The sequence below is a fragment of the Doryrhamphus excisus genome, chromosome 3 (genome assembly GCF_030265055.1).
Source record: "Doryrhamphus excisus isolate RoL2022-K1 chromosome 3, RoL_Dexc_1.0, whole genome shotgun sequence".
Taxonomy (NCBI): domain Eukaryota; kingdom Metazoa; phylum Chordata; class Actinopteri; order Syngnathiformes; family Syngnathidae; genus Doryrhamphus; species Doryrhamphus excisus.
Window position 1 is genome coordinate 4400603 of NC_080468.1, and position 13434 is coordinate 4414036.

Here is a 13434-nt window from a genome sequence, read left to right on the forward strand (position 1 = left end):
ATATTTTTGACACACAGTTAATGTATGCACATCTTGTTTGACCAACACAGTAGTTTGAGGAAGCAGCAGTGACTGTGGAGCCACAAGTGGGAACAAATATTGAGCAGAAATGGAAAAGAAAAGAAAGAAAAGGGTATTTTGATTTGTAAATGTCGCATTAAAGCCCTTGCAGATGGCTCTCACACCATTATTTATCGTATTTAATTTCGGTGTTACTCGAGTTATCTATTGAGTATTGAGTTACTATTCACAGTAGCGAGACATCTTTTGTCCAAACAAAAAATATAGTCACAATGTATTTTTAATTATTATGCTAGAGGAGCGTAGCTAACCAAATCGTTTCCATTCTTTTTACAGCAGCCCATTTATGCAACTCACGAGTTGGGTTTGAAGGCTTACTTTATGTTTATATGTATGTATATATATATATATATATATATATATATATATATTATGTATATATTCTGCTAAACAGCAGTCAAAATGTTCTTGTGTTAAACGATGCCAAAGTCTCAGATAATGAGGTTTGAAAGTGAGCCCTGAAAGAAGTTAGGGCTGGCTCTGAAAACTCTGAAAAGTTTTTTTCTAACACCAACTCTTTGTGACATCACAGTGTGCGACAGTGAGCACAAGCTGTAGGCCCTGCATCCCAGCAAAACACCCACACAGAAACACAGCTTTGTTGGAGATTTCACGGTGTTAGCAAAGAGCATTGGCTTCTTCCAGGACATATTTGTTCAGGTTTAAGGGACAGCTAAATTGCCTAGAGCATCAGGCAGAAGTGGTTGTAGTTCATGATTCCGAGCCAGCAAGAGAAAAATATGGCACAGTTATGTGAACATGGGCAAAGCTGGACTATATGCCAAACTGCTGCTGAAGTCTGTTGTCTTTCCAACATTACTTGGCTCATGTTGTGCAGTCAGAAGCGCAAGCTATAAGCTGTAATTTATAATTGTCCTAACTATGTTTATTATGTGTAGGTAAGCGTTTGTGTAGCATTATAGAATGTGCATACAAGGAGCAGGGTGAAAATTACAAGCTCACCAATGTCTGGAGTTGCGAATAGCCTTTCCCCACCACCAGTCAGTGGTTTGAGTTCTTTAAACATGGATAGTCCCGCAAAAAAGCTCATAACCACTTTACAAGTTGCTCTCCAAAGGGTTTATTATTTATTTCTCAACTTTTATATTTCGGCGGTTCGGCCTTAGTTCGTAATTCTTCGGGCATGTGACCAATCACAGTGGAGTGGACATGCCTGGAGGCGAGCCGTGTGTTGAATAAATTGAAACAGACAGTTTTTGAAATACAGCTGGAATAGGTGCAGATTCTGGAAGATCTAGAAAGCGTGCAACACATTTATGTGACTTACTAGTGTGTTGGAGCCAATAATATTTTTCTTTAGTTATTTAGTCACATTTTTCATTAATATGCATAAAGGATTGCCGTAACTAATTAATAAAATGTTCTCATTACTTTTTCACATGAATGGCGCAGCTTGAAATCTCAGGCTACGCGTCTGACGGTGACAATGAGGGTGAAACCCTGACCACTAGCAGACTGGACACCAAAAGCCCACAAGGACAAACTGGGGAGGGCAGCAAAAGGTCTGTCAGCGACTGGGTCAGGTGTGTTCACGCGATGCTGCAGACTCCTCGGAAAGCATCTGACAGACAGTCCAAGACCCCTGATGACTCGGCCAAAAAGACCAGGAAGTTTCAAAGGTTGGATTTAAGTGTTCTTCTAAAATGATGTAAGCTTTTGTTTGACAGACACAAAGCTATTCCTGAATACTACTATTTCCTTGTTGATATTTGATGCTGCTTCTGCTGCTTCAGCAATTGTTGTGCACTCACGCAGTGTAATCAAATCCTAAGTGCAGTGAAGATTCCCACTTCCAGTGTGCCAATGGCTTTCTATTTCACTAAGCCTGAGTCAGCAGTATTCTCCATGTTCATTCAAGAACATTTCATGCTATTGCTTCATGAAAGGGTACAAGTGAGTGCTAGATATTGTGCAAATGCAAAGTTTCTACAGACAAGCTTCTTCATAAGCTTGCAAAAGATCACTTGCATAGTCCAACATATCTTCAAATCTCCAGTAGATTGCTTTTTGAGAGAACTACAGTGTTGCATATGTGCCTTATCACACATGTAATCACCTGTGTGTTTTTGTATGTGTTGCACAGTGGAGGTCTTGCAGAGAGGCTGAATCGACTACAGTGCAGGCAAAGGTCAGCTGTGAGCTTCTGGAGGCATCGCTCCAACTCACAACAAACACAAGGTGCAATACAAACCTAACAACTGGTTGAAACTGGTTAGGGATTTTTTCTTTTTCTGTGATATAGGTTAACATATTAAGAGGCCATGTTGAGGAAGCATCAGTCAGTCAATCATTTCGGCTCTGAACTCTGAACTCGCTATATGTTACAGGAAACCATCTGCCCAGTTTTGTTTTCCTTTCCGCGGTGTACCAAACTACCTTTCTGCGTTAGATGTACAGGATACAAACAGTAGCTTATAGTTGACAGTTGATTGTGGAAAAAAAATATGTGTGATCTTAGGTGATGTTTGGTGATAGGGGGGATTTGGCAGGAAGATTTGTGTAATACTATGATACATGTGCGTAATGTAATTAGATCTACAAGCGTTTACAATGTGTGACATTGTGGTTTTCAGGGGTGTAGGACAGTACACAGAGCTGTTTCCAGCAATGTTTCCAGCATTTTGCTAACTTTTTATTTAGCTACATTTGAGTGGCAAAATATTTGAAACATCTCCTTGTGTTACCGCAATAATAAAAATACTGTTAAGTGAGTACCTTAAAATTGAGCATTATTAACTTTGTAAAGAGAGATCTTTTTTTTTTTTACAACGCTCCTAGGATCTCATTAGACTGTGCAGATATACCTAATGTTACGGTCAGTGAGTTTATGTACATTATGTCTAAGAAGAGAGACACTTCCGGCCAGCTGTTTACATAGACAGAATAATACTCTGAATACAGCCTCAAATATATTTTGTATGAACAGTCACCCAACTCTAAAATGAATAAATTGTGTAAAGGGTTGCAGAATGGCCAAACCCTATTAATTTCTCATTGCTGATCATGGTTGACTGTAGCTTTCTCTTTAGCAGCTTTAAAGGATTTGTTTGACAGCACTCATTGGGTTGTCCAATACTGAGTGAACAATGGGAGATTCTATGGAATTCAGTGCAGTGATGATCTGAAGAAGGAAAATTGTCACTTTCGACGAGTGTGAAAGTGTTTTGAAGCCATTTCTAAACAATTAAATCATTAAGGGCCTGTAATTCATATGACATTCATTCCATAATGAGTGTATGTAAACATTTGACTGCAATTGTATATATTCAAATCAAGTGTTTCAAGTGTGAAAAACTTTGTTCATATGCATGCTTATTGAACATGAGCATGCACACGTTAACATACACAAGTGTAACCTTAGTTTCCACCTGACATAATTCTTTTCTTACAACACGCCTGAGCAATACCTTTCTGATTCTTATCAGTTTGTCACGTGAGACACCGTGCACATATCAGAAATATAGCCCATATTCATGTTTTGACAAATGCATGTTTAAAAAGGTAATAGCTCTCTTGTGCGCTCTTTGATATTGTTTAAACACATCACATGAAAATACCCCCTGTGGCCACAACAGAGCTGCTTTGTGTATGAGCTGACATGCTGCAATTTCACAATCCAATGTAATCAACTTTACATCCCAAAAGTGCTCAAGGAGCTGAGTTGGGTTTTGTATTGGATTTAACAGCTTAAAGGGGACCTATTATGCTTTTTCCACTTGTCTGGCTTATAAATGTTCTTATGATGTTGTATTTTTGTGTTAAACAATGCCAAAGTTTCAGATAATCAGGTCTGCGTATTTGGAAGTGAGCCCTGAAAGAAGTTTTGGATGGCTCTGAACGCTTAGTTTCAGAGAGTATTTTTTCCCAACACCAGCTCCCTGTGACATCACAGTGAAACAGACTTCCTTCCTTGAGTGTGCTCGGGTACAAGTTCGTTGCTGTGATTGGTCACTCAGGCATGCCTGTAGGCGGGCCGGAGTGGATAAAAATTAAAACAGACCATTTTGGAAATCCATGGAAATCCAGCTAGAATAGATACAGATTCTGAATGATCTAGAAAGCTTTCTATGCGGGTTATTGTGTGTAGCTGCTCCATAGGAATCCACAACTCAATACAAAGGGCAGAAAATGAGCATAATAGGTCCCCTTTAATACAGCAGGCCATTTAGCTCTTTTTTTAAAGTCATTGTGGTGATTGGCTCTTCTCAATTGTTATTGCTCCTGGTCTTTCATTATGGCAAAAGAACACAGTCAAGTCATAATGGGATTTACTGTTACCAAGACAACTTCCCCATTATCCAGAGTGAATAAAAGAAGTTAAAAGTGAACAACTGCCTTAATATGAGTCTTTTAGAGAGTTTATTACAAGCACAAAACTAAAAGCTGAAACTAACTTGTCACTCAACATCTGTGTTGTTTTGTTCTTCCGCTCTCAAGTGGATAGGCATGGTATGCTGGTTCTGAAGGTGCTGGAGGTTCAGGAGGAGTGCAGCATGCAACTGGTGCGCTGCCAGCACCACCCGCTGAATGCAATGGAGGGCCACCAACACCATTGCACTCTCTCTGAGGAAGGCACTCTCGTGCTAGTATTGTTCTGTCGGGAGACTGCAGCCCAGCTGAGTCCTGCGCCCACAGACATCATCCACATATACCCACCATGGTGAGCCAATACATTTACATACTGTACAGTGCAGAAGTCATGGCCGTAGCTGCCAGTCTTGTTGTATTAATGACTTGTTGTATTAATGTTTCCTAACAATCATTTTGTCATATGTAGTAGGACAAGGCTTCCATTTCAGTTAGTGTTTAAAATGAAGACAGGTTCTATTTTTCACATGGGAGGGCACACCAGGGACCCCTTCTCACTTACCTAAAACATTTGAGGAAACATGTCAAGAAATAGTAGTCATACATGTTTCTCCACAGTCTCCATTTTGCTGTAATGCTCGTTTTTTGTTTTTTTTGTGGCCTGTTTCCTCTAAAACTTGTCTCCTAACTGTGACCAACACCAATCAGACCCTCAGATTATCCAGAAAAAACAACATATGTAGGGCCATTATAACATAGCTAAATCAACTAATGGCTCAAGACTTTTGCGCTGCAAATGTAGCATCAGATTTAATTGCTGACTTCACACATTATCAGCACCGGTTGCAGAAATACAGTTGACTGTGAGAGATGAAATAAGAGGAACAACTTGCACCTTTGACGCAATCCCCAAAATGTCTCCAACAGGGACAGAAAAATGCATGTTCAGTAAAACACTTTCCTGCGATACCCGGATCTTTAACCAGTTCATTTCTGGGCAGCGGTTCAAGAAGGACACTTTAGAGGCAATTACACAACACGAGCAAAATGTTGGATAAAGGGGAACTGGAAACGCTAAGCAGGAAGTTTGTTTGACAACAGCCAGCAGGGATGTATGGTCAAATATTCAAAAAACATTTGAGCACTTACAATTAGCAATGTATTTACAATGATTAAGAATGGCGGTAAAACCAATCACATAATCATAGTGTTTCATTAACATGCAAGATGTCCATGGATGTGCAAATGAATATAATCAATGTGCATTAATTAGTTCAAGTTTTAACAGCACTAATTCTAACATTACTGGATAGAACAGCAGTAGTGCTTCAGTGTAAAGCCATGCCTTTCCTGCCTGCATTTCCCAGTATCATCACTAAAGTCCCAGCTGTGCATTGCAGCCCCTCACATGGAGTCCAGGGAGGCGTGGGCTGTGTATGCTTTCAGGGGTTGTTTTGTAGTGGGAGTGAGGCAGCAGTTGCCTCCAGCTGTTGGGAGTTGGAGATTGAGTGCGCTCTGGAATATCCAGGCTGGCGGAAGCTCTGGGGCCTCCTCAATGTTCTGACGTCACGCGCAGCTCCAGGGAATGCTTCACATTCCTCTTCCTGGCAGTAGTTAGGTCATTTCCAGCAAGCTGGGGGGAAAAAACACTAGATTATTTTCTGAAGCATTTGGGAGCAAGAGTGTGGAAGGAGCCAAAGACACCAGATTGGAAACACATGGCGACTTCAGCACCTTTCAGTTTCTAAAATCCCAAGTTAGAACCGAAGGCCCATGAACATATATCTATAAATTCACTTTATTTTGACAACCTTTGTAAGATTTTTCCTTTAAATAATGAAGCATATCTATCTACATCACTGGTGACCAAACCTGTCCCACTCAGGGCTGCATACCGAAAAATGAAAGTGTGCCATTTTGATATTTTTCATTTTTAATAGGGCTAATCCAATATAGATATGCTATTAAGTTACATATAAACCAGTCTGCATCAAAGTGTATTCTGATATATCGTAACCATAAACCCAGGACGGTTCTTTCACTTTTCACTGCAATGCAAGCAGTTTTACTTGTGATTGTTTCATAATCGTCTAAAAAGGCTAATCCAAAGTCTCGTGATCAGGTGGCTGTTCAGTAATCACGACTGCTTTCTCCAAAGCTCGGACAGCAGTTAAAGCAGATACCTTAGCCCAAGCATCCATAATCCATTCACATTTGGTAGCGTAACTCGCCCGGTGCTGCCTTCGTGTTCACTGTCTTTCATCCATCGCTTTCATGCCACTAGAAACTTCATTTTGAACACCCTGTTTACACAAATGTCCAACACCAATTCATGATCACAGCAGTACGGAGTATCAAACTCACACACACTTCAGGTTGGGAGACGACCACACTTACCAGCTGAACCACGCCGACCCTTGTCTTTTTCGGCTCACTTGCAAATGTGAAAACCTAATTATCTAAAACTTTAGCATTGTTTAATATGGAAAAATAACATTCTACATTTATAGGTTATTCATTCAACAACATTTATAGGTTAGAAAAGTGGACAAAGCATAATAGTTCCCCTTAAAACAGTGCAAAATGTAGATTTTTACAGTTTTTCAATTGGTGTTAATTTTGATCAGGTGTGTGTGTGTGTAAACATCTTATAATATATTATATATATGTTATATAAGTCTATTATTTAGGTCATTAGTTTCAACTTTTTCTTTTTCTTGCCTTTTAGCTTTTTTCTTTTGTTGCTGTTATTTTTAATTGTATTTTTAGAAAGTAAAAATGGAAACCAAACCAATTCAATAAAAAAATATATAAAATATATATATATATATATAAAATATATAAAACTATATATAAAATATATAAATATATAAAACGTGTCACATTTCCACACCCCTGATCTACTGGATATTTGTAATATTTTATGTATTTCATGAAATGTATATAGTGTTGTAAGTGAGGGAAAAAGTCCCACTTCTAGTGCTGCGGTATGTCTAGTAAAATTCCACCAGCTTCCTGCGTGACACCTTAGGGATTTATCTCCTCTATCATTCCTAAAGTGCGTAGGTTGACTTACTCCCCTCACCCCGATTTCCTCCCACTCCCTGCCCCGAGTAAACTGCGGTTTGAGCGGAAATACCTGCAAGGATTATTCACCTCTGAGCTATGACGACAGCAGCCGGGCCACTCCTTGAGACACCTACCTGTCAGCTGCCCACTCACCTGTTCACAATAGGAAGACACTTCCTGTTCCTGTTCCGCTGTACTGTACTTTCTGCTCCACGTACACTGTGTACTGTTGCATTGATGATAATCATGGTCGTATACAGTGACTTCCTCCTCGGAGGGTTTTCATAAGCAATGGAAGTTGTTTGGTGAATAGCTGCTCGGGATGTATTTATTCACCGTAAATATTTACTCCTAATGAAGATTTATCCCTGTCAGTTGTTCATAATATTTTTAGGACTGCTGAGAGAAATAATATTGACACTCTGAACTCTTTTAGATAGTGTTTAAAAATGTAGCACAAAGTAGTTGTTTTCTAATGATGGATAATAACATTTTAGGGAAAATAATTAATAAAATGATATATACATAAGATTATTATGATTATAATTAGTATTACTAGTATTATGGTAATACAATTATTTACGGTCACCCCTGTAATGAACTCCAATTATTATATTCCATGCAGTGAGTGCTCTACAGAAGAAAATCAATATTTGTAATTAATGTAAAGTCCTTACATATAGTATATAGAGTAATGAATATAGGAACAGAAATGTTAAATATTTTTTTTAGTCCTAGCCTCAAATGGGTCAGGCTTATGTCCACATTTATACAGCTAAAGCTTACAGTTTTCACTAAATACACATCTTTATTACAGAATACAGTACTGCACACTGCATAGACTCAACATTCCTGCAATGCCAACTTGTCACTTGCTGCGCTTGATGGGATTCATCATGGTGGTGGATTATGTAGTCAAAGGACAATACACATTTTGTCTTGCAATTAAATTAAATACACTTGGGACTATTTTATAATTAACCAATATGTTTTGTTCACCTCTGATTTGAGTTTTTCTAAAGACACGCATGTTTAATTTGTGTACATGAAAATGAATTTTTAACATCTAAATATCTCATTTTGAACTCATTACTTCATTATAATATACTGAACTGAACATTACACAAAAAAAAACAACCAAAGACGAGTTTAATTAAACTTTGATTTATGATGATTATCTTCCAGCGGTACACATCTAAACAAACAGTTCTTTCCACTTGAACATGCTCTTTATTGATCAGCACGTCAGATACAAGCTGCAACACGCATGACAGAGCTACCCACAGAGTACACTTGGCGCTGACTCAGCAATCGGCCACCATTCTATTCCTCTGTGTCACATGTGGAAAGACTTAAACCGTAAATCAGTGTTACTATAAACAATGTGCTATGTAATTATGAGGCTGTTTTTCAAGTTCTTTTAATAATCAGGAAGGGTGCCACTCAGGCTCTTTCAGGTGTACAAATGTACAAATACTCGAGCACAAAGGTTTTGCTTGTTTTTTTCCCCCTAAATACATGCATATCCACTGTGGTACACACTGACAAGTGAAACCGAACCCACTGAAAGTAATGTCAAATAATAGAAACTTGTGTTTTTCATGTCCTCAACCAACAATCATGGCGCCCGATTGTGACAGGCGCGAATGTTTTGTTCCGTAGATGATGTCACATTTGGAAGGCGGCTGAAGGAAGCTGTGCTGAACTGCACGTTTTCATCTATGAGAATGTCACATGCATGGGAATTATTAGAAAATAATACATCTTATGAAAATAAACAAAAAAAAAACTTTTTTGATTTTTCTGTCATAACAATGCCTCTTGCCCATAAATGTTAACTATTGTAAAACCTGATTATTTCCCTTTTAGATGATGGTCCATTTGTAAGGAACATGCATTTGATGGAGTTGTATTTTTAAGCAGTATGAATTATGTAATCCAATGAGGTTCATTTCATACATTTAAACAGTTTGTTTTTCCACACTAGAGTTGGCTAGTATTTCATACCTCATACATCACATGACCTCTCTGAAGAAGTCTACAAGAGAGCAGTCGAAGCTGTTAGGTTTGAGAAGCTAGCCAACTGTAGTCTGTAAAAAATATTATAAAAGGTATTAAGTATGTGTGTTATCAAATACCCTCCTGATCAAAATGTATTATAAAGATATAAAAACAGCTAAATAAGTCACCACACACTCGTTCAAAGCACGTCATCGCCACGCTCACAATGCCAAAGGCCACTACCGAAAGGTAAGGCTAGAGATGCCGCTGTGTTTTTGTTTTTGGGTTAACGTTCAGTGTAGTGGAGCTATATTTGTTGCTATGTGAAATCAATGCATCCTGGAAGGAAGTTCGGAGAATGCTTAACACGACTAAAGTCAGGCAAAATACTGTTTTACATGTTATCATGAATGTGCCTCTTGCTGTAAATGTTGTCGGAAAGTTTTAGTCGTGTTTTAATAGCGGGCTTTGTATGTGGAATAGGTGTGCCCTAGTAAGTGCATCAATGAGCAGCCTATTTTTATCTGTTTTCATATCTGTAGAATGCACACCAAAGAGAAAGTCATGTGTGTTCATGTCTCATGTGGCAAAATTCCAAAAAAGTAGAGTCCTACATAAAGTTACAAAATGAAGAAATGGGTGTGAGACAATTTTTTTTCTTGAGTCGGCAGTTAATTAACAAGCTTTGAACTGAAATAGGCTGTTAATAACCTCACTCTTTTGGACTATTCTTTGTGTTTCTCTCATCTCCATCCAATTGAGAACATTTGGGGATGGATGGCAAGGGAAGTTTATAAAAATGAACGTCAGTTCCAATCAGTGGATACTCTCAGTGAAGCCATCTTCACCACCCAGAGCAACATTCCCAGTTGCCTCCTGGAAATGCTGGCATCAAGTATGCCCATACCAATTTTCAAGGTGATTAACAAGAATGGTGCAGCTACTCATTATTTGAACAGAGAGATGAATGTTATGTTCTGTGATCTTTCTGCCTAGAGAAGTCTGATTGTAGGTTCAGGAGAACACAAATAGAAAGTTGATTGTTGATTGCTGATTGCTGTTTCATAGAGGCTAGCTTGTCATCTGTGTGTGTGTGTGGTGGAGATAATCCTCTATCTGCAACTAGTGTCAATCACATATTTCCAGTCTGGGAACGAACTCCATCCTCCAAGGTGGAACACTACACTACAGTGCAGTGCGCTGCACACAGCCTAGTGCTGGAATTTGGGAGTAGATAGAATAGAGCGCCCTGCCAAGAGTCCTGAACTCAACCCAAATCAACACTTGAAGAACAAGCTTGGGCGTGCTGTTTATGCAGGAGTAACAAACACAATCGTGTCTAAAAACTTGGGAGTGGAATGTCGTCTCGTAGCAGTGTGTGACCGAGCTTCTTGTTGGAATAATACATGTGTGTTAAATGTTTGTTAAAAGAATGCATTGTAAAATGCCCAATATGTCTTGTTTCTTCATTGAAATTCATGAGACCTTAATCATCCATTCCCCAAAGAACTCCCACAGTTTTGGCACATTTTACATGTAGCACGGTGCTGCTCATCAAAGAAATGCATGTTTTTTTTTACAAATGGCCTTACCAACAGTATACTGAACCATTTTTCTGGCAAGAAGCATTGTAACAACCACAGTTGGAATAACCTTGTTAAAAATAACGGTGTTACTTTTATTGTTTCCCAGTAACAGGTAATCAAAGTAACTAGTAACTAGTTTGTTGCGTCATAAAGCCGTTACCGGCGGTGAAATACTGTGGCATTATTATTGTAGTGTCCCAAGAGAGTCACAAAGAGGCTTTAAACGAAATACTTTTTGAAGTAATGTAATTTGCCCAACACTGGTTACATCTCAGAAATAATTTTCTATATATATGTATTGTTCAATGTTTATTATGGTAACAGGGAAGATCACGTACATCTGTTCTGCATTCTAACTTTTCATATCAGAGTTTGACATGTCGCCCCAACATTCCTGTAATCTTATTTATTCCCATCTGGTTTATTTTTTTTCTTCATAAAATCTGTTTCTCGTTTGAACTTGATGCAGGTGAATGGGAGGACCAAATGTTTGGAAACTGATGAGCCTCATTCATTTTCTTTGCAGGCAAACTCTTTCCCTGGAGAGTTTAGGCTGTGATATAATTCTCAATACGCACTTTAGCCGGAAAGTCAGCAACTCCACCTCAAAAGGCCTGCTTGCGGCTTGCAAGAGGGTCATGCCTTATCCTCTGTCCCGAAGATTTGGAATGCTGGAAGTTTGCAGGGGTTCTGTGGAAAATGATACCAGACAGGTGTGCTTTCTCAAGTTTTATGTGTAAGAACATGAATAATGTCATACTTCAGGCATTGGTCAGTCATTCGGCAAATATTATAAACACATGTTTCAATTTATTGCTGCTTTCAAGGAATACCATGTGTCAGTGGTTCATTGCATCTGTACAATTTGTACATCTTTATCACCCTCAGGAAGTAGCCTCTGATGGGCATCCTGGTATCCTACCAAGATACCACTCTCTCCTGGAATCTATTGAGGGGATGGGCCAGGCTGGTTCTGTGAGCCAGGACGTGATGGTGATGGTCCAGAGAGTGTATTCCATCCCTGTGCCAGTCTTCTCTAGGCTTTCCTCCAGGTCCTCCTCAGCTCCTCCTGTTGAACAGAAAGGCAAAAGCAGGTAATTTTGGACCGTTTTGTTTCCCACTGACTGAAGTTTGTCATGCCAGAAGAGTTTTGAAGGGATTAAATATATTTCATCTGATTCATATGCTTGTGCACCACAGTGCGGAGGGTTACTCCTTGGTGGCACATTGTGTCCCAGTGGTTAGGGCTATTGTTCTCAGGCCTCACAGAGTACGCACACTGTAGCCATATGCCGTTGTTTGACAAAAGACACAAACATGTCTAATTGAATCCAGCCCCACTGTGAGCGATGCACGCCAATTCTGGAGAAAAGACAGCGTGATGTTTTGAGAATCTCATGCACCAGCAAGCCACAGTTGAATTGTTGCCCACTCGCACTGCACTGGGTAGAACAGGTTTGTAGCCGTTTATTTATTTATTTTTTGGAATATTCTCAAAACTGTGTCAAAGAGCCTTAGTTGTATGAAAAGCTATGGTAACCTGCAGATTTCAAAGTGAGATTATTTCTTTGACTTGCTTTCGTTTTTATCAGAATTGACACAATTCATTCATTTTCTACTGCTTATACTCACAAGGGTCGGGGGGGGGGGGGGGGGCATATATAATCACAGGGCACATATAGACAAGCAACCATTTACACTCACATTCATACCTATGGACAATTTGGAGTCACCAATTAACCTTGCTTGCATGTTTTTTGGAATGTGGGAGGAAACCGGAGTCCCCGGAGAAAACCCACGCATGCACAGGGAGAACATGCAAACTCCACACAGAGATGGCCGAGGGTGGAATCGAACTCGGGTCTGCTAGCTGTGTGGGCTAACCACTCGGCCCCCGGGGTGCATCCCAAATTGACACCATGTCATGTCCTAATTGTTTCACATTACTGTAAGACATGCAAGCATCCATGCAATACAGATATCCTCATAGTTGTATAATGATTAGACAAATGGTCAATGAGTTATGGACAAGTAGTTGCTAAGTCCAGAGACATTTAGTTTGATGGCGGCCATGTTTATCAGCCACTGTTGATCAAATTGTATACACATATGCTTGTCAGTGTACCAAATTTGTTAGTGATTTGGCTAAACACTCTAAAGTTACAGTGGGTGTTTTGTAGAGCACTTTGAGCTGTGGGTGAAATTTCAAATGAATCCAATTTGTTTGAAAAGTAATATAACACAGGCCACACAGGAGGGGTGGATGTTTTGACAATTTTTCACCCTTTTACTATGATCAGCGGTTCAGTAGTAGAACATACTGTACATATAGTATAATAAATATGTAATTGGGGGTTAAAATGCATGG

General features: G+C 39.3%; 1 protein-coding gene across 1 annotated transcript in view; it reads left to right on the forward strand.

Annotated features, from left to right (window-relative positions):
- spidr (scaffold protein involved in DNA repair) overlaps positions 1-13434 on the forward strand; it is a 36173-nt gene that overhangs the window by 5802 nt on the left and 16937 nt on the right. The window contains exons 6-10 of the mRNA XM_058067371.1: positions 1495-1721; positions 2186-2280; positions 4540-4762; positions 11593-11779; positions 11955-12160. Coding sequence (XP_057923354.1) covers positions 1495-1721; positions 2186-2280; positions 4540-4762; positions 11593-11779; positions 11955-12160 — 938 coding nt within the window. The remainder of the gene's footprint in view (positions 1-1494; positions 1722-2185; positions 2281-4539; positions 4763-11592; positions 11780-11954; positions 12161-13434) is intronic.